The sequence below is a fragment of the Colletotrichum chrysophilum genome, assembly GCF_026319265.1.
Source record: "Colletotrichum chrysophilum strain AFK26 chromosome Unknown scaffold_24, whole genome shotgun sequence".
Lineage (NCBI taxonomy): Eukaryota > Fungi > Ascomycota > Sordariomycetes > Glomerellales > Glomerellaceae > Colletotrichum > Colletotrichum chrysophilum.
The window spans coordinates 160,567-180,947 of record NW_026517311.1 but is presented as its reverse complement, the minus strand read 5'-3'; the positions used below and the strand labels follow the sequence as shown (position 1 = coordinate 180,947).

At 50.3% G+C, this 20,381-nt stretch overlaps 6 protein-coding genes across 6 annotated transcripts; 2 read left to right on the top strand and 4 right to left on the bottom strand.

Annotated features, from left to right (window-relative positions):
* Positions 1-388: 388 nt before the first annotated feature.
* On the top strand, positions 389-1,210 carry COL26b_004102 (uncharacterized protein; the record flags this gene model as incomplete). The annotated part of the gene is made up of 2 exons (XM_053176983.1): positions 389-459; positions 511-1,210. 2 exons carry the CDS (start codon positions 389-391, stop codon positions 1,208-1,210), a joined length of 771 nt encoding a protein of 256 aa, XP_053039052.1.
* A 374-nt stretch (positions 1,211-1,584) lies between these two features.
* Positions 1,585-2,312, bottom strand: COL26b_004101 (uncharacterized protein; the record flags this gene model as incomplete). The annotated part of the gene is made up of 2 exons (XM_053176982.1): positions 1,585-2,070; positions 2,124-2,312. 2 exons carry the CDS (start codon positions 2,310-2,312, stop codon positions 1,585-1,587), a joined length of 675 nt encoding a protein of 224 aa, XP_053039051.1.
* A 1,560-nt stretch (positions 2,313-3,872) lies between these two features.
* COL26b_004100 (uncharacterized protein) lies at positions 3,873-5,006 on the bottom strand (the record flags this gene model as incomplete). Its single annotated transcript, XM_053176981.1, has 2 exons — positions 3,873-4,359; positions 4,408-5,006. 2 exons carry the CDS (start codon positions 5,004-5,006, stop codon positions 3,873-3,875), a joined length of 1,086 nt encoding a protein of 361 aa, XP_053039050.1.
* Positions 5,007-6,734: 1,728 nt separating this feature from the next.
* On the bottom strand, positions 6,735-7,548 carry COL26b_004099 (uncharacterized protein; the record flags this gene model as incomplete). The annotated part of the gene is made up of 2 exons (XM_053176980.1): positions 6,735-6,996; positions 7,052-7,548. 2 exons carry the CDS (start codon positions 7,546-7,548, stop codon positions 6,735-6,737), a joined length of 759 nt encoding a protein of 252 aa, XP_053039049.1.
* Positions 7,549-14,875: 7,327 nt separating this feature from the next.
* Positions 14,876-15,492, top strand: COL26b_004098 (uncharacterized protein; the record flags this gene model as incomplete). Its single annotated transcript, XM_053176979.1, has 2 exons — positions 14,876-15,159; positions 15,219-15,492. 2 exons carry the CDS (start codon positions 14,876-14,878, stop codon positions 15,490-15,492), a joined length of 558 nt encoding a protein of 185 aa, XP_053039048.1.
* Positions 15,493-18,770: 3,278 nt separating this feature from the next.
* COL26b_004097 (uncharacterized protein) lies at positions 18,771-19,729 on the bottom strand (the record flags this gene model as incomplete). The annotated part of the gene is made up of 3 exons (XM_053176978.1): positions 18,771-19,284; positions 19,338-19,593; positions 19,657-19,729. The coding sequence occupies 3 exons, from the start codon at positions 19,727-19,729 to the stop codon at positions 18,771-18,773; spliced, it is 843 nt and encodes a 280-aa protein (XP_053039047.1).
* Positions 19,730-20,381: the final 652 nt, after the last annotated feature.

Here is a 20,381-nt window from a genome sequence, read left to right as displayed (position 1 = left end):
GCGAATGCAGGCGCCACACGTGACCTTGGTGGGTGGAAAACGCGACTCGACGCGGTCGATGCACGTCATTCCTGCCGCGACGCGCTTCGGTGGGGCCCCGAAAGCTCTCGATCGATCCGCCATCGCCCTGCGAGGCAAAGACAAGACACCACCACAGCATCGACCTTGATACCCGTCCGTCTCTATTTATTGCTTCTGTGTTGGCGTATTGTCAATTTTTTGATCGCACTCATACACTCGACATATCGGCATGCTCTTCTAATCTTTCAACAACATCTGGGGGCGTGTCTCGTCTACAATAACACGGCCCACGCGCGTCGCGTCGCATTCTACCAAATCTCAACTTCCACCCGACGACAAAACAGCCTTCGAGGTTTTCATCCGAATAATGGAACAGCCTGAGGAGATTGAAGTCTCCTCAATTTCACGCGATATCTCTCGTCCGACGACCGAGAAACGGTACGAAATCTCCCCACACTCTAACGCGCATTGTTCGCTAACACCGTTCAGACGCACCTTGCGAACATACAGCAAGCGGTCGCGAGTAACTGAAGACGAGCCAACCTCGAAGCCGGCCAAGAAACAAAAGATCGTCATCGAAGACGCCCTCGCGAAACAACCAAAGCTTCGTATCCCACCTCCGCTACCGGCACACACGAGCAATATTCCCAAGAGCTCCATCCTCAGCTACTTCAAGCCCTGCCGCTCTAGCTCTGCAACGGAACCCTCAGATCCCTCAGATCCTCTGTCCGACTCGGAAAAGCTAATCGACACGCCCCCTTCATCACCGCCGGTTGTTAGAAGGATACGAGAGCCAAGGAGACTGCGCCTGCGACACAGTCTGCCTTCTCCAGATGGCGACGATGCAGAGGCCGACAAGCTGGACAGGAGCAAAGACGAAGAGACGGCGACACGGGTCACGCGATCAAGTCGACGAGAAGGAAAGCAACTGCAGGAGGCGAAGGAAAGCAGGTTGAACGCACAGAAGGAGAGTCCCGAGCCGAAGTCGAAAGCCGCGACGGCCAAACCAAAGGAAAAGTCGAAGCCGGTTGCGACGATACAGACAACCATCAACATCTCTTCAAAGCCCACGTTTGAGGAGTGCAAGGTCTGCCGGATGGTGTACAACCCACTGCACCCCCCTGATGTCAAGTTTCACATGCAAACGCATGCTGCGCATCTTCGCAAAAAGGCGAAGGCGAGGGCATAGGCAACTATGTGGACGAAGTTGGGAAAAGTCTTTAAAACGGTAGATGATGGAAGGAGACGAAGATTGGATCAGGAGCTGCTGTCAGACTTTGACAAGAGACTGACTTGATACCACTTAGGAGATGATAATCAATGATACCCCTTAGCAATACAAAACAACTTGCATTTCGCTCCGTTCGTAACAGCTATCCAGAAGCAACATGTACTAAGCGAGTGACAAAAAGCGAATGACAAAGTGAGTGACAGAATAGAATGTTGAGCACCAAGCTCAGCCAACCCTCCCCCTGACCGATCAACAGCCGCAACCACACCTTCCCCTCGATCCCGCCATGCTCATTCGGCTCTAACCCCTATTTCGGTTCGCCTTCAAACCTCTTAACCAATGCGGGCCTGGAGGAAGCGCGGGGCCGCAACAGCCGCATCAGTCTGGTACAAAAAGTGCGCCGGCAGGATGAACAGGGTGCCGTAGCAGACCGCGTCCGCAATGTCGCAGTAGACCTCGGTCTTGGACGTCTCGAAGTTGGGGATGCGGCCCAGGTTCTGCAGGTTCTTGGTGTACCCGAAGAGCACGACGCCCTTGATCTGGTTCTTGATCGTGGTGCTGAGGCCCGAGATGGAGCCCGCCATCACGGCGGTGCCCTGGCTGTAGCCGCCCGAGACGATGGCCGCGTTGGGGCACTTCGTGTTGGCGAGGGTGAAGAGGCGCCTGGCCTCGTTGATGGCGGCCGAGGAGGTGCCGTCGGGCAGGAAGTTGGAGGCCAGGTCGGCGAGGTAGGGGCCGCCCACGCCCTGGACCCAGACGTCGTTGGCGCCGTAGATTCTCTCCAAGGCGTCGGCGACGATGGGGCCTGCGCTGATTCCCTTTTTTGAGATGTTAATATGGGCCTTTGAAGATGGTACGAAGGAAGCCTTACCATGTTACCAGGCTCAGTCGAAGCACGGGCAAAGATGTAGATGACCTTGGGGCAGGCGGAGCTGCTGCCGGTCTCGAGCTCGTTGCGGGTGGACGACTGACGGGTCTCGAGGGCGACGCCGGTCTCAACTTCGACGGGAGCCGCCGCGGCGAGAGTGATGGCCAGGGACAAGACGCTGAGGAACTTCATTTTGGATGTTTGGGGACGGGGCGTTGCCTGAAGAGAGTGGTCTCTGAGAGAATGTGCTGCGTCGGCTTGGAGCGAAGGAGAAGGCGGAGCTGTCAGTCTGAGCGAGAGCTTGAGTCTGATGGTCCAAAAGAAAGTCGTTTTTGGGAGGATCGTGAGGCCCTATTTATGTTGTTTCGATTTTCACGGTTGTCATCGTTTCGTCCTTACGTTTGACACTTCATGACAGGCAGAGGCAGATCTGTGAGATGTACCGAGTACAAGATCTCTTGAAGGTGATCACCAGAAGAGAAGCACGAGATCTTGCAAGGCAACTCATGCAAGCGCAGTGAGTTCACGATGAGGAGCAGATGTCAAAGTGACATGTCAGTTCATCCCATCGAGAACCCTGACGACTTTGATCCTTCACGAGCTTCGATCTATGCCTGAAAGCAGCGACCAACCTAGCTGACCCTGATCCTCAAAGTCGCTCGTCAACAAGGTTCCCTCAATCAGAGTCATGGACTCCGTTATTCCTCCGCCAGTCGCATCTTGAAGCAATCCCCATCACCAAGATTCCACAGTCGGTGAGCTGGGCGTTCCAAGGCCCACGATGCCACGTGAGGGTCGCCATTTCGCAAGTTTCCATCAAATTGGGTATGGTCGGAAGACGCTCCGCAATCCCTCTAGCTGTCGCAATAGCGAACCAGGGAAAAAAGGGGCGAGCCTCGGGACAAGACCTAGCATCAGGGAAGATAGCTCGAGGTCTGGAATGAGGGGCCTGATGCGGCTTATGGCTGTTTCCGGCGGGTAATTCCTGTTGGGTGAGGATGGCTCTTGTGGTTTGAGCCAACGGGAATCGTGGAAGTCCTTCAATTTCTCCTGGTTAAGGAAAGGACCAGGCATGATGGATGGTACTCCATTTACCAGTCGCCCAGAAACCAACAAAACCCAGCGCAACGGGAAACCCTTGGCCCTGCAAGTCGGCCGGTAGAGATATGCGGCCCCGCAGAACCCCGCAACTCGGCGACGTTGGATGCCTCGGCTCGGGCGTCTGACTAAGTCGTTTTCGGAACGGCTCGCAGAGGTTTCAGGCCTGAACAAATTCCCAAAAGCTCATCTTCGACGTCTTACTGGTTGGGAGTTGCGAGTTGAGAAGGTCAGCCAAGCTGGGCCCGACCGTTGAGCTGCATGTACAGGTATGCGTGGAGCGCGTGTGCTACGCCGGCGGTCGGTACTTACCACTTTGAAGTGTGGGTTGTCTGGGGGGCATGAGAGTTGCATGCGATGAGCTAGTCCTCATTGTGTAAAAGTTGCGAATTTCTTTTCCTTGGCTGAGAGTCTCACCAACGGGCTCGCATGCGTACGCGTAAAAGATCTGTACCCCGACATCATGCGACAAGCAAGTTTTCACCGGGGGGCTAGAACAGTGTGGAGACAATTGATAATGGTTATACTAGTGAGAGAGACGATCACGGAATGATAGTCAACGACGTTGCCAAGCCAAGGCCGAACTATTGACTGGGCCAGAGATCTTTGCCGTATTTCGTACTGAGACCCCATGATCCACCAGAGACATTTGACTCAAAGGTCATCGACCAGAGGGCTGGGGCCTTGCGGCATGCCGATTCTATCCTCGAACATCATCCGAAGAGCCTCCACTCTACCACGATCTGACATGAAGCGAAGATACTCGGCAGAGTTGGTCATGTCCATATCCAGAATACCCGGGTAGCCTCCAGGGGCAGTAATATCCTTGCGGGCGCTCCATTGCGACGAGTTGCGCTGGAACTCATCGCTCAAGAGGAAGTTGGCAAAGAGCTTGGAAGCCTCCGGGTGGGGTGCGTCTTTGAAAATGGCAACGGACCTGGGCCAGCTGACGAAGAGTCCCTCGGCAGGAAACGATGCGTTGAGGCTTCCCGAGGCCCGGAGACCGATACTAGCGGTGAACGTCACGGACTGCGTGCTGTTGGGCTGACGGAGGACGGCCAGAGGCGAGCCAGTGCCGCGAACCCAGCGGGGATTATTAGCCAAGAGGCCATCGAACCATTCGGGGCCGTACTGATTCATCCTGAAAGAGGTTAGCAATGTTTCTCTTTGAGTGAGTCAAGCATCATACACGAGGTCGAAAATGTATGCGATCGCATCGTCATCGCTTGGGTGCGTCAAGACGATCTTGTCCTTGTACTCCGGCTTCAGAAAGTCAGGCCACTCGCGTGGCGGGTTCGCCAGCTTCTGCGTGTTCCAGACGGTTGACCACGCGTTCATGGCAAAGCCGTAGTATGCGGCGCGAATGTGTCTGAAAGGCGCCAGAACTTTCATGTAGTTGCTCGGCGCGTAGTGCAGAAGCGCTCCCTGAGCATCCCAGCGGGGGTAGTCCTGAAGGGCTTGGAGGATGATTGTGTCGACTTCGAGAGGTTGGCCTGAAGCGAGCTGCTTGTCGATGTTGACGCTGTGGTATTTAGAGCGGTTGACCGTGACGTTCAGTGTCATGCCCGGAAAGCGTGTCTCGAAGGCACGCTTCAGGCCGTCTTGTTGATTCACTTCATCACCGCCGTGCCAGCAGGTGACTACACCGCCTTCTGCTAGGGCTGCTTGGTAGATCTCGTCGATAGTGCGGTTCTCGTTGACTTGGGGTGTGTTGAAGCCAAGAGAAGTGTCGTAAGAGACGACATTCTGGGCCAGTAAGGCGACGATGATGGCATGAGCAAAACGCATCTTAGAACAGTAAAGGGAAGACTGGGCTTGTCTGAACGAGTGACTGTGGACGAAAGATTCATCTCATCTTTGGACCCAACCGCATTTATGTCTCTCGAAAGACATGATTTAGGTACCCTCGGCGACCCAAATAAGGCTTGGGAGAACAAAATATCATGATGCTTGGCAGCCGCGTAATATTCAACGTCTTAACACTGCCCCAAGTCCATTTCATTTCCTTCACCAAGACTTTAGCGGTGCTCGTTTTCGCGACATGATCAAAATGCCAGGGTGATGGTCCATATTGACGCTGTCTGACCAGTTTCCTGCCAGAGAGAGCTAGCGCCAATCAACATGATGGCTGACGTTCATACCGGTCTTTGCCTTACCGCCGAAGATCAGGTCGGGATCCGACAGATTATACTACAGAAAATTGGCCTTAGTCATCTTGCGCATAGATCTTTCCCCCTATCTCGTTACAAGTGTAGTCGCGCGCGCGCGTATCTTGACTCGCGGTAGTAGTGCACTTGTGTTAGTCTGTCTACCGGGCTTTCCTAATGGAGTAATATTTCGCCTCTGAATACAGAGTTTACAAGTTTTAACACCGCCTTATTTGACTGTACTCGTCAAGCGTATCCATTTACAGGGCTGTGGTATTGTTAAAGACCAATTACCATGCTTTCTGATTAGCTTAAGGTTATTTGAATGACGGAGTTATGATCCGATGCCATGGCACGTGTTGATGCCAAGTCTAGAGCAAGGGTTAATAGGATGAACAGGAGAAGCCAAGCCCCGCGTGCTCTGTCTACGCTAGAAACCTGGATGTCTAATCGTCCAAGATTTAGGAGCCATTGAAAGTAAGCAGAATGATTCCAACGGGAAATCGTTGGTGGTACTAATTCCATTTGCCAGATTGGCGTGGAGTGAAAGGAAATCGGGCAATGTTGTCGATATTGAAGTACCCCTTATTGTCCGTCAAGGGCGCTTTTGGTTCAGCAGAGTTCCCTGTCACGGAGCGGCGCCTATTAGAACGCCGGCCGAGAGCTCGGATGCTTGCCAGAGGTTGATGAGACCGTTTACATTCTGATTAGACCTAGATCTAGTGTATTCGTGCTTGTGTTGTTTTTACCGCAGGAAAGTTCATCTGCCACAAGGGACCCTAGAAAGTGCGTGGGCAGGCCTTCATACGGCGAATCCTCTGAGTGAGTATGAGTTCTAGACTGTGGCGCATACTTAGCCTTGATGTCCTACTCTCGACTTCATGTGGGGCGGCTAAAGTCTCAACCGCTTGCACTAGCTACTGCAAGGACTGCATGATGAAAAAGCCTCAGTGCGGTTGATGAGAGTGGTTCAATTTGGTTCTATGAAAGTTCAACGAGATAAGAAAAGGTTCATCAATTCGTCAAAACCAAAAAAGTCCGCGATACCGCAAATAGCAAACAATCTTCTTAACCGGAGGCTGACATCCAAATACAAACGACACCCGACAGCACGTACAGTCTTGGTCGTGACGCTGCCCCTTGTGCCAAGATTATGTCTGAGGCATGTTGCCTCCTTGGTAAGGGACTCTATTCAGGCCGCCCTGGGCTCCATCTCTGTACGTGTAGCCTGGATGAGGGATGTCTCTGGGATCTGACTGTACTCTTGGAGTTGTGATCCGCATTGCGTCCGCCTGAAGCTCACTGCTGTACCCATACTGCATTGACTGCGGCTGAGCGGGACGATGGGGCAGAGGAAAACCATCGTGGCTCATACTTGGGCGTAGATGAGCCTCTCCAGAATGTGCAGGCTGCAGTCCAGCCTGCGGCGATTCGTACAGAGGAGCTTGCTGACTCTCCATCTGGAATCGAGTATCCGTCTGAGCCTGTTGGCCGTGCATCTGTTGATCATGCGCCGGTGAGTTCCCATAATCTCTGAAGCTACCACCTGGGGTTTGGTTATACGGAGCTGCGTTCCCGTAGCCTTGCGCTTGTGAGCTAGCTGTGCTAGAATATTGTCTCTGGTGGCGATGCTGGTCATGGTCAAATACTTCAGTCTTTGTGTTGAAGGAGGGTGACATGTCCGACAATCTGCTGTTAGCGTGGCGTGGCCGTCGGCGTTGTCCGGGACCTGGTCGGGCGTCGAACAGGCTTTGTTTCTCAAAGGGAGTGTTTTTCCTTGCACGGAGTCGTTGCTGGAATGCTCTGTCATCGCCTTCAGTGCCCTGAATATCAGCCAAGTACTCGCCAAAGTCGAGGTAGGCTTTTTGGACGACCTTGAAGTACTTGAGCTGGAGTGATACAGTGGCGGATTTGTCAATCTCCAAGCTGATTTCTGACCCATTCTTTTGAGCATCAAACTCGGCAAGTGCCAGTGCAGTATGGCAGGCATTGCGGATTTGCCGCCCATTCCATCGGTTATATGGTTGATCGGCGTAATGCTGACTGGCAAAGTCTTCAATTGATGATATGTCGAACGTGATCGTTCGACCTTGTTTCTTGAACCTCTGTTCAATGAGATCAATATGAAGTCTGAACACCTTCAGAGTCTTCAGCTCGTCAAGCTCCGGGTAGTGAAGACTCATTTGTATTCTCGAAGCGAAGGCTTCGTCGAGGTCCCCAATGCGATTGGTGGTGAGGAATAGAATGCCGGTATAGTACTCAAGAACCCGGAGGAAAACTGCGTTCAAGATGCTAAGTTAGGTTTGGGCTTGCCAACTTCAATAATGAGTTGATGTTGTGGAAGGACCCACCAGCAACCAAGCCGTTGCGAGCGAAATCATTTCTAGAACGCGCAGCGAGGAACACGTCTGCTTCATCAAGAAGCAGAATGCAACCCCATCTACTTGCTAGCGCAAAGCTTCTCTCAAGGTCTTTTTCAACTTCTTTGGCGGTGGTACCTAAGTCCCCTGATCGAAAGAGAATGCATTGTCAGAATGGACATACTGAAGGCTTCTAACATGGGTGGATCGCTACTAACCACAAGTAATCTGGAACAAGGGTTTTCGGAACAGCTCTGCAACCCCCTCTAGATTTTTATTAGCAAGAATGTTCAGATGTTGGTGTCCATCCTTTCTTTTTTGTTACCCACCCGCAGTAGTTGTTTTGCCAACGCCAGGAGCGCCATGCAACAACATAATCAATCCTTTGCCTATAAGCCCTACCGTCAGCACATACTGTGACAGTTGTACGTGAATGTTTCGGAAGGAAGCAGAAGAAGATGCATACCCTTTCCTTGAATCAAGTCTGTCTGTGTGTCTTTCGTGAATGAAGAATGTCTGTTGCGAAAGTGCTGTGTAACGAGAGATTGGACTAGCTCCCGATGACCCTCTGGCAACTCGAGTCGCTCGAAGGCATCTATAGTAAGATCTCTCGCACTAGAATTTTCATATCGTAGTAGAGTCAAGTCAAGCTGGGCTAATTCGATGAACAGAACGTCAGCAAACTTAAAGGAAGCGGCGGATATATTGCGAGTTCAAGTGATTAAATGGACTCTTACCCCATTTGCGACTTCGGAGCACAAAGCCAAAGACTCTATAAGTCATGATGAGAATCTCCGTCTCCGTAAGCTCCTCAATAGAGCCCAGCGTTTCCTCTAGAGACCTCGGCGATAAGATGAGTGATCGAGCTCTGGCGTCGGGTACCAGTGTTCCGATATAGTCCGTCGTCATCTTCAGATCGGTCGAGAATCCGTCATGTATTATGTGTCCCCGGCAGCATAATGCGCTGCATTCATCATCCCGTCGACCTTCTGGGGCAGTGTTCACAGGACCAATGGTAGGCTTCCAAGCTGCGGACCTCTCTTCATCTGCTAGCGCTTCGCTAAAGTCAACGACCACTTGGCTATCGATTTCATCCCCCTTGTCAAGAGTGGCCCCTGTGTAGTACATGGCCTTGAAGTCCGCTACTTCTAACAGAAGTCGACCCCTTCGAATGAGACTTTGCCGTGTCTCTTGTCCTTCAAATCGAACGGGGTAGATGAGAAGGGACCTGACTGGCTTCAGATCACCAAATGGAGGGATGATGAAAGCTTTCGAAACAGGGCCAAAGCTTTTCCCATCAAAGTCGATAGATGCGCAATGGAGAGTAAAGTGAGATCGATCTTTGGTGGTCTCTCCTTCGGAATCGTTCGCCAAGCTTTTGCTCCATCGTCCCCAAGGCTCTTCGATCTTGTGGACTGGGACCTCTACCCGAAGTACGACGAAGGCTTGCTTACCCCCCTGCTCAATAACTTCGGTGCCGGGTTTGAAGAGGTGCCATAAGTCATGAAAGCTTACATTACCGCAAACAGGGCCTTCGACGTACGTCTGTTTTGGCTTGATCTCATTATTCATAAATTCCACGAGACTGCGGAGATGTACCAATGCTGTTATCGAATTTGCCAATTTCGCCTCAAGGGCACTGGAGTCCCCCTCCTCGTCATCCGAGCCATTGCTGCTGCTCCCGGAGTCCTCATCTTCGCCGCCAGAATCCTCATCGTTATTTCCGTGGGGAGTAAACACATGAGACATATCGCTCTGTTCGAGATGCTCCGCATCTACCGATCTGCGTTTTTCGTCAGGAATTGATGCTGGCCGAGACAAGGAGCCTTCCGAAGCACCGCTTTTCGGAGCTTCATAAACTTCAGTAATGTGATTGGTGTTGGCCGCGCCGTCAAAGGTTTCTGTGACGTCCATTGACCCATCAAATCCCTCGAAGTCTTTTTCCAGACGAGTCAGCCACTGCCGCAGTTGTGCCTCATAGTAGAACAAGTCTTGGTAGGGGCGCAATAGCACGATGGAGCCACCCAATTCATTTGTCCACAAGGAGTCATTCGTCAACCGTGACATTATGACCATCAATGGGGCGGAATATATCTTGATTCTCTCGGGCAATGCCTGATTTCTGGTGGTCTCTTCTTCTTCTTCTTCGTTAATAGGTAGAGTTCGTTCAACTGGGCGAGGTTTGTGATCTTTGAACCCAGGAAGTTGCAAAATTGTTCGCGGTTCAGCTTCTCCAATGACGACTTCGATGGGATAAAGAATGGCCTCTTCAAATCCTGTGTCCATTATGAAGTCGTTCCAATCTGATTGGCTCAGCTTGGCGCGCTCTCCATTCAAAAACGCTTTCGTACTGATCTGCCTTGCCGATTCGGACTCAATGGCATTCTGTCTCCTCTTTCTTCTGTTTTCTCTGATTCCATCTCGCTCCTTCTCTATTTCGAGAATTGCCTGATATGATTCACGAATCCTCTGCATAAAAAACACACTATCTTTGAGAAATGTCAACTCTCCGTAGTATCTTCCCCAGCGAGAACTGTCCCGGCTAGAAAAAACACGGGCGAGGAACGGATCATGTTGCTTGTGCATTATCCCTTCTGTTGCCGACTTGTGAAGGTCGTACATTATGTCGACGAGACTAACTTTTGATTCAACCTCCTGAAGCCTCTCTTTGAGGTCTCGGACTTCCCTTGAGTCTTCCATGGGAGAGAAAGAAGCGTTTTCAGCTTTTGGGTCTGTCATGGCGGAGGGAGATGCCATCTCAGCGTCTGGTAGCTCTTCTTCCGCCGGGCGTGTGGGTTCCTCATCGTGTGATGCTTCCTCGTTGTCAGCTAGTAAAATCATAACAGGAAAATTGGGAGAAATACAATCTAAAGCCGGCGGGCAATCAGTATGTGTGCCCTCTCTCATGGTGAACGCAGGTCTTCCTACAGTATAGCGGTCTGTTCAGATTCATCGATCACCTGCTCTACAACAAACACCTTGCGGCCCACCAAGCAAAGTTTTGATCTGGCTTCACCTACGCTTGGGGCTTGTGAGCCATTTAATGAATGCTAGTCGTTCTGGAATCGCACGAATGAGTCCCAGAGCCATGCTTCCCCAGACCAGGCTGCGTCGGCTTAGGGCTAAGGCGCCGTCTACTCCCATCCACAACTGCGAGGGCTAAGTCAGAAACCCCTGATTACCCACTGACGGTTCATGTACCCTCCAATGATGCACTAGTTTGATTATCACGTATCTCGTGTCATTTTATGACTCGATGAGGCTTACCTGAAAACAGGTCAGGATTTGCATTTGCAGAGAGAGGTAGTCGATTGAGGGCCAGTAAACGAGAGGAACGCGTGCACAACACAAATGCATGTAATCAATATATGCAAGCCCTTTCCGAATTGTTCTATTCATAGCACATGTTTCTGCCAAGACTTACCTAGGTTTGTACGAGTAGCATCAAGCAAATGCATGATTTGTAATCACACGCTTTACTCGGGTGCACAACAGCCTGACACAGCCACCACGAAGCGCTGACTGAAGCTGCCATCCAGGCCTGGCCAGAAGCTGCATAACTTATATCGGATCATTTTCCTGGTATTAGGAAATCTTCGAAGTGCGTTGCCTCACTGAGCATGTATATTTGTGGCACTGTCAGACTGCACACCGGATCTTTGATGAGATCACATTCTGCAGGAGCTCAAGATGACTTTAGCCAACCATGAATGGTAACAACTCTTTCAATCGTTCGTCGGTTCGAACCCCACTCAGAAAGGACTCTCCCGCTATTAGTTTTATCGATAACAGACTGCCGTCCTACCATCCGGCTTTCAACACAGGAAAAGCACCTTTCGAATCGTCACAGGGACGTTATGTGGCTTTATCACCGCCCTCGACTAGAATGAATAACATTGTTGACTTGGTTCCTCGGCCTGGTGGACATTTGGACCAACCAGCGGCATTTCTACGTCATCAGCATTCGCCACGACCCGTGGCTTGTGATGCTAATGACATGTCCTTTTGGAGCGATATTCTTCCCCGGGCAATGGAGATGATTCAAAATGAGAATACCCCTTGTCCAATTTCAAAGACGCGTTGGGCCATACGGCAGTTTTCAACATGGGAAGACATACAAGATCAACTGGAATCCGCCCGAAACCATTATGACTTCTCCGACGGCAATAAACACGTTGGATGGGCTAGGGCTAAGATGCGAGGCGTTTTGGATAAGCACGTTGCTACTCTACAACAAGGTGCGAGGCTGGTCCCCGAGATAGACATTGCGAAGCCCGTTGTTGGGGCTATCAAACTAGTCTTGGATGTAAGTAAGATATGAGTTGTGCCGCCGTAATTTTCAAGGGACCTAACAAATTTTAAAGGCCTACAAAAAATCATCCGAAGTCAGAGAAGAGATGCAAACAAGCTTCGAGAACCTAGCTGAAGTATTCGAAGAGATCGACTTCTCTATGCGCACATACCCAAAGGACCAGAACATTGTCGTGGCGTCAACACACTTGATTCGCGCGATAGTAGTATCTGTGGAAAACGCAATTGAATTTTACACAAGTCATCAATGTAAGCAATAACCATATAGTGTGTGTTGGTTAGAGGTCGAGGTCAAAGGCTCACCCAGTCCGAATCCTTGGAACTCTGGACTTCCTAACTCGTTTATATAGTTGTGAGAGCCGCGAACGCAGCTTTCTCAGGATCAGATTACAAAAAGCTGCTTGTTCAGAATCTCAATGACGTCAAAGCTTGCTGCGCGTCTCTAGAAAAGCAATCGCAGAGATCATTTGCACATCGCGTAACCAACGGTATGCCCAAAAGACCCACAGCTGATGCTGAACAACCAAGACTAATTATTTGCGTAGACAGTGAGTATCTCAAGCATCAGAGTGCTCGAATGATATACCAGCAGCATGTGTCAAGTACATCTTTAGAGCAGCTGGTTGAAAACAGTCTGCGTTGCAATGAGGGTTTAGCCGACTTGAAGAATATCGTTTTAAGCCTATTAAGCGATCGACAGAGTACGTTTGTTGTCGAAATAGTTGAAAAAAGTGGCTAATAGTGATTCAAGATATTGTGAACGTGGGCCCGCACTCGAGAGTCCCTTCTCCGTCACCATCGCCCGTCACACCATTGTTAGGGCCACCTCGAGAAATCACATCATATTTGCGAATACCTCGAATAGATGACGAAGATATGCGGGATGTAGTCGAGAACTCTGGATTCATAATGCATGGGGACAACGGGAAGGCGCAGCAACTTCTCGAAAATCGTCTGTTCAGCAGTTGGATGTCGTTTCAAGGGTCGTCAAAGCTGTTGGTACACGACAATCTCGAACCGCCGTACGATATCACTTCATTTTCAGTGGTATGTACGCTCCTGACGCACATGCTGAGGAGGCCAGGCGGTACCAGCATCAGTCTTGTATTCTTTTGCGGGCGACATCTTGCCGGGGACGTCTACCATGGTGGCTCGGCCATGATTCGGTCTTTGATTTCCCAATTGCTGTTCCAGAGCGGCCTTTATCCTTTTCAATATGATTCGGAGTACTCTGTTGAGGATCTCGAGCGGGACGACATCGAATTCTTATGCGATATCTTCACCTGGCTTATTCTACGGCTGCCTGGTAACTCAAATGTGTTCTGTATAATAGACGGGATCAGTCTTTATGAGCAGAGATTCATGCAAGGCATGGATGCTGTCGTTTTGGCACTGGTAGAGCTTGTGGAGGACGACTATGACGGGCGAGCTTCTCTCAAGTTGCTCGTTACGAGCCCACAGCCGACGTACAAGGTCAAGAAGGCTTTTGACTCGCATCCAGCGGAGCTTCTTGATATGGAGGAACTACCCGTCGTAGGAGATGGCTTAGGCCTTCTCGGTCTTGGGGAGCGACTGGCATCGGATATGGAAGTTAGGCATGATTGGATGCGGAATAAGGGCCCCCGATGACTTCCTCGTTCGGGTCGGAAATCAGCAGCGCGCAAGAGTCAATGCCTGACATGCCATTATTTGCCAGTAAGGGGCAAATGGCCTGTTGTACGGAATTATCGTGAAGCTTCTCATATCTAATCCGTACTACTTCGCCAGTATCAAAGGGACTCACATCGCCATTTGGGCCGACTCGGCGGTCAAGTAATCTCGCATAATGGTGACTGGGTAGAGCCTCAACACGGACAGGCAGCAGTTATGAGTTCACTCTTCTTATTCGGCGTCAATAAGAATATCAATGAAAAGCCCAGCTTAACATTGAGTACCATTATATCGAGCCACAGTCTTACAAAACACCTTTGGTTATCGCTAGTGAACCTAAACCTAGGAGAAATGCCTCTTTTTATGCTGCTCATCCACCGATCCAGCTAACACGTACGGCATTTAATCCAGATACATTGTTTTACCTGAACTCTCAAGGAGGGCAGTAATGTTTATGATCCTTCTTCTTTTGCCAAGCTCCAACACATGGGATATTGATATATCCTACTTTTTCCTCCAATTGCGAATTCCGACACCAGGTACTTTATGCGGGTGCCGGCATTTCCGTCGGAATTTTTGTGGCCACACATAGTCGCCGTCGGAATTAGTAAGTCAGTGTGAGAACGTCGGAAATTTCCCCCTTGACAACAACATGGGATCTCCGACGCCATAGGTCCACAACCGCGAAGGAACAGCTTCGTATAACATCGAGTGTTGCTGAAAATTTTAAATGATGTTAATTGAGAAGGCGTGAATATCTGCCAAGAGCTCGGGGGGAGCAAGAAGTATCTCACAAGACAACTCGGATTCGAACGTTCCTCTACAATGGCATACCCAGAAGGAAACAGAACTTGGCAAATCATTCATAACGCCAAAAAAGGAGGCTATGGCGTCGGAGGCTTCTGTGTGTATGTATCTACCAACACTCAGGTGGTCTTCAATATAGAATTAATTTATGACCAGGTACAACACTGAAGGTGTTCTAGCCGTGATCAAGGCCGCTGAAAGATGTCGCTCTCCGGCTCTAATCCAGTTCTTCCCCTGGTCGATGCATTTCCAAGGGCCTGCCTTCATCAAATTCGCCGCTGAAGCAGCCCATGCTGCATCGGTGCCAATTGCGGTCCACCTCGATCACTGTTTAAAGCCGAGCGACGCCGATATGGCATTGGAATGTGCCTTTGATTCAATAATGGTCGATGGTTCTATGTTCGAAGAGGAGGAAAACATTCGATACGTCAAGTCTGTCGTGGATAGAGCTCGCGAAAAGAACATGACCGTTGAGGCGGAGCTAGGAAGGATGGAGGGCGGAGAAGACGGGCTTCCGACCGTCGACCTCGAGAGCGTATGGACGGATCCGGGTCGCGCCGCCGAATTTGTCAAGCAGACGGGGGTTCATTTCCTTGCGCCCAGCTTTGGCAACGTCCACGGACCGTATCCCCCTGGAGGCGCAGAGAAACATTGGCAGCTTGATAGGTAAGCTCACAACCAATGCTCCGGTGCTCGCTGGTTTCTGGCTAACAGTCGTGTCGTAGGTTAGAAAAGATTCATGAAGCTCTTGGGGAGGCGACGCCGCTGGTTTTGCACGGCACGCACCCGCTGTCAGACGAAATGGTCAAGGTGGGCATGGCTAAGGGAATGGTCAAGGTGAACCAGAACCGCAACGTGCGCAATGGTTATCACAAGTACTTGGAGGAAAACTGTTCCATGGTGGAACTCACAACACTGCAAGTTCAGGGAGTTGAGGAGTATGCAAAGGGTGTCGAACGCTTGATGGTCGAGGTGCTCGGGTCGTCTGGTAGGGCGTAGAATTGCACTGCTTTGCTGGAGCGACAGGGCTTTTGGCGCGTTCTAGGTTCAACATAGCGGGCTTGACAATCGAGGCGTGCATACTTTGCCATTCAGAAGGAAGACTGGTAGAATGTAAAGACTATCTTCTCATTTTATATCGGGTTAAGCAAGATGTGCAATATTTCATCTTGGCTAAACATGCAGAAACTGGACCGTTCAGTGTTTCGAACCACTATCTCATCTTACAGCGTCTCGGGCCTACGGCGATCGTAAACACGCCCCGGCTGAAGCAGGAACCCATGCAGTGGGGCAAGCTCAGCGATTAAATTCCCGGCCGCCGCGCTGCAAATGCGGGGAGACGTCTCTCCTCATCTTCGATCGTTGATCTTGCCCCTTCACTGTCGCCGATGACAAACGCATCGTGAACCGATTGAAGTAAGAGACAGTTCTGCATCTTCTGTGCAGTAGACAAGCATAATGGAGGATGAACATCAATCTACTCCAGTCTCAACCTCAACCACCAAAAAGAAATACGTCACTCGGTCAGTACCTGACCTTAATCACACAGCTCTTCTTTCCGGCAAGATGTTAACAATGCTGCAGGGCTTGCGAGTTGGTTTCCCGTTTTCCCAGTCTGCTCCGCCTATCCTTCCTGTTTCTGACAGCCTTCAAAGTGCCTGCAAGAAAAGGAAGTCTAAATGCGATGGTCGCGAGCCTTGCGGCCGTTGCCTGAGTTCTGAAATAGGTGCAGCTCGAACACGAGTCTTCCACTCTGCTTCAAAGCTAATCACTGCGTTGTTCACACCAGACTGTACTTACGTCTCGTCATACAATCGTGTCCAGAGGTTGAATCCGGTAATAGGGGCCAAACGGAGAGGACTGACCCTACAAACACTGATAAGGCAAATAGCAACGCCGAGGCCGCGTCACAGCCGGTAAAGCAAGAACATCCTCCAGAACCGCTGCCAAGTCATCCAATGCCAGCAATTCTTCTCAAAGGACCGAAGAAGAAAACCAAGATCCGCACACTGAGAATAGCCAGTCGATTCCACCGACCCCTGCCCGGTTGGCCTCGGAAGGGGATGCCAGTGCTCATGGCTTTCTTCGCCGCGTCTCGGACCATCTTGCCAAAGTCGGCCAAGGTCTCCCCCGAAGTCTATTCAACAGAGAACAAGATCTCTTGGATTCGAACGATCCCTCAATCTTCTCCCTTCCGCCAAAGACCATCACCCAGGGATACGTCGATTGTTTCTTCGATCATGCTTCCGTAACATATCGATATGTCTCTCGTCGTGAAGTCGTAGACACATTCGAAAAGGTATATGCCGACGATCAATCAGTCACAAAAGACCACGACCGGATGGCAGTGTTGCTTTCGGTCATGGCCATTGGGTAAAGTTTCTTCCTCAACACGTACGGCAGTATAGATATTAATCGAAAGTAAGATGCTTATGTATGTCATCCTGGAAGAACGAACCATTGCCGCCTTGGAGACAGAATTCGTGCGTTAATTGACCTTGAGAATCACTAGAACAGCATTCGCTAACTTTTAGATAGATACAAGTTTCTACAGGCTGCTGAAACAAGGCTCGCAAAGACTCAAGGTCAATTTCCTCCTTCCATGAGACACATTCAAGCCGTCATGCTGAAGGTTCGTGCGTTTCCACACTTGTCACAGACTCGGCTGATCAGCTTCCAGTGTCAATTTGAAGTGGGATCTGGTCGCTTCAACAGCGCCTGGATGTCACTAGGCTGCGCTGTAAGACTAAGCCAAATGGTAGATATCCACCGGAAACAGAAACTGTGTGATCCCATCGAAGGTCACTTCAGGCGATGCCTTTTTTGGGCTATGTTTATGATTGATCGGTGAGTATTATTTCTCCCTCCCTGAAGACTCGAGAAGTAGCTGAGCATGGAATTCCCTCGCTATAGATACCTCGCTGCCATTCTCGGTAGACCGATGGCGATACATGATTCGGATGTTAACATGTCATATCCGCACGTTGTAAACCCCGCCGTCGAATGCTACCTTTCAACGACTGAGAAACGGTTAATCACAGGAGTTGTTGCTCATGCCAGGCCAGTGTACTCAAGCTAGTAAGCCATATGGCTTTTCTAACTCTTCCATGCAGACTGACCAAGATACTTGGGCTCGCCATTTCCAGACTTTACCTCGGAGCAGTCCACACGCCAGAGTCTCAAGAGCAAATTGTGACCGAGCTGGAACGAGAAATTGATGATTGGCTCCGAGATACCCCTGATTTCTTTCATCCCCGGCAAGAACAGGAAAAGGGCGGGGATCAAGAGTTCTACGAAGTTTCGTGGGTGTTGCGGAGGCAGCAACGAACCACGCAGGCTGCGTTTCTTTTCAACAAGATGATGATATACCGAGGCTACCTGCTCCGAGAATTTCTCGATCAGACGCCGAGTACGCCGTCCTCGAGCTCCTGCTCTGGTCGTATCAGAGCATGCGTTGACAATGCCCTTGCAATGGTGTCTCTTGCGACCAATGTGGGCGCAGATGAATGCAAGTACAACGCCGCTTTCTGGGTGAGTAGAAGCCTTCTTGGTCTTACCGAGTGATATTGACACAGACACAGACAACCTCCCACTTTCTCTTCTGCGCCACATCAATTCTTCTCGTCTATTGCATTCTTTACCCAGACTCTGATGACACGGATAAGGTTCATGCGGCGATTGAAGACGCTATGAAGGTGCACCGAGAGCTTGATTATGGCGCTCACATTAACGATCAAAAGCTACTTGAAGTACGTCTTGGATATTTCTACTTAAGGCTGGATTGATTGTCTGATGTTTGCAGGAATCCTGTTCGCGAGTCCACATTGTGAGGCATATGAACTCAACTTCACCAGTCGGCAATGCCGAGGTCGTCATGCAAAGTGGAAATTCCCCGTGGAGCCACTCAGACCAAGTTTCTATCTCGAACTTTTTGACGTCGCAGACATTATCAGAAAATCAAATTGTCCTCAACGACAACATGCAGCAAATGTCTGCGCCTACATCCCATTCTCAAACGAGGCCAACCGATATCTCCATGTTTGAAATGTCGGGAACCATAGAACCAAACCATTTACCGCTTGGACAGCCACACACAGGAGTCTTCGGAGAGCAACAAGGTTTCCAATTGACTTCTTTTGGATCTGTCAGTGATTTTGATATGATTTTGGACATAGGCTTCGACAATACTCCAAATACTACGAGAAGGGGACCGGGTCTGGGTTAGCCTCGAAAAGGCAACTGTAGAGTGTTCTTATTTGCGTCTTATCGCTTAATGTTCAACCGGTAGACGAAGTGATACCGCCGTCAACCACAATCTTCTGACCCGTGATGTATCTGGATTGTGATGAGGCCAAGAACAGAGCCGTCATGGCGACATCGAATGAGTCACCCATCCTGCCCATAGGTACAGCTTTGTTTCTCTTCGCTTTGAAGCCCTCAACATCGCCACCAGCATACTTGTCGGCTAGCATACCAACCAGAGGTGTGTTCATGAGACCGGGCACGACCACGTTCATCCTGATATTCTTGGATGCGTAAATGACCGCCGTGGCCTTAGTAAATTGAATGACGGCGGCTTTGCTGGCGGCATATGCAACTTGGGGCTTGCCGATATACCGCAGACCGGCAATCGACGCCACATTTACCACAGCTCCTGAGCCTTGTTTCTCCATCAGGGGAAGAATATGGTGACAACAGAGGTAGACAGACTTCAGGTTGACATTGGTCTGAGCATCCCAGACCTTCTCTGTCATCTCAGCGGGGCCACCCGGCTCTGATCGGCCAACATTGCTAAAAGTTTGTTAGCACACATCCTTTTCATGGTAAGGGCTCAGTTCTCATACTTAATCAGGATGTCGATACGGCCGTGCTTGGCTAAGCATGCGTCCACAGCCGACTTGACACTCTCGTCATTTGTGACATCAGCGGCCACAACGGTCACGTCCCCGCCCTCAGCAACAATACGCTTTTGCGTGTGTTGGGCAGGCTCCAGGTAAAGATCACAGCCGAAGATCTTGGCTCCTTGCTTGGCTAGGAGGCGTGATGTGGCGGCTCCATTCCCCCACATTTCCTGATCGCCTGACTGACCAATACCGGTAACTTTTCAAGTTTTCATACCAGGTCAGTGTGGTCTCTGGCTTTTTCATAAGAATATAAACTTACGGAAGACAATTTTGGCCCTAAGATCCGGGTAGGAGGCGATGACGATATCGTCGTGGGTGCCGTTTTGAGCCATGATGACAGCGATAAGAGGTCACAATGCAGTATGGAAATCTGGATTGGATGTTGAAAGATTTCGATCACTAGAACAGTCTTTATACGTAGGCGGCAGTAATCTGTCGCATATATGCTCTTCCGGCGATGATGAGCGAGGGGGCCCCCAAGTATCCCGACCTCGGAACAGGTTCGTCAGAAAGCATCCGCCAAAGCACTTATCTCATGGCTTGTCAGTGAGGTAGAAGACTTTTCTTCGGAATTTTCTAGCTAAAAAATAGCATTGTCACAGTTTAGGCTCAGTTAATTCCGTTGATTCATCCAGGCAGAGGTCAGTTCGGTGGATAGCCGTCTCTCTCGGCAACAGTCTGGGATGTCTTGTTCACCCCAATCGGCTGATGAATATGTTACACATAGTTGAGCTGTCCCGTTTATTCCCTTGAATCCGATCCGCGATGAAGTCACCTTTTCAATAAAGATTCCGCTCACAACATGATTTCCGACATCTCCGATATGAGTCGTCGGAAAAGATAGCCACCTTAGATTTACACCCGAGACTTGTTCCGACAGCGTCCCAATCCCGACCTGTCATCGTAGTATGCGCAACCATCCGAAAGAAATTGGCTACGATGCCAGCAATCATCAGAAATGCTGCTCCCTGGTCACTAGCTCTC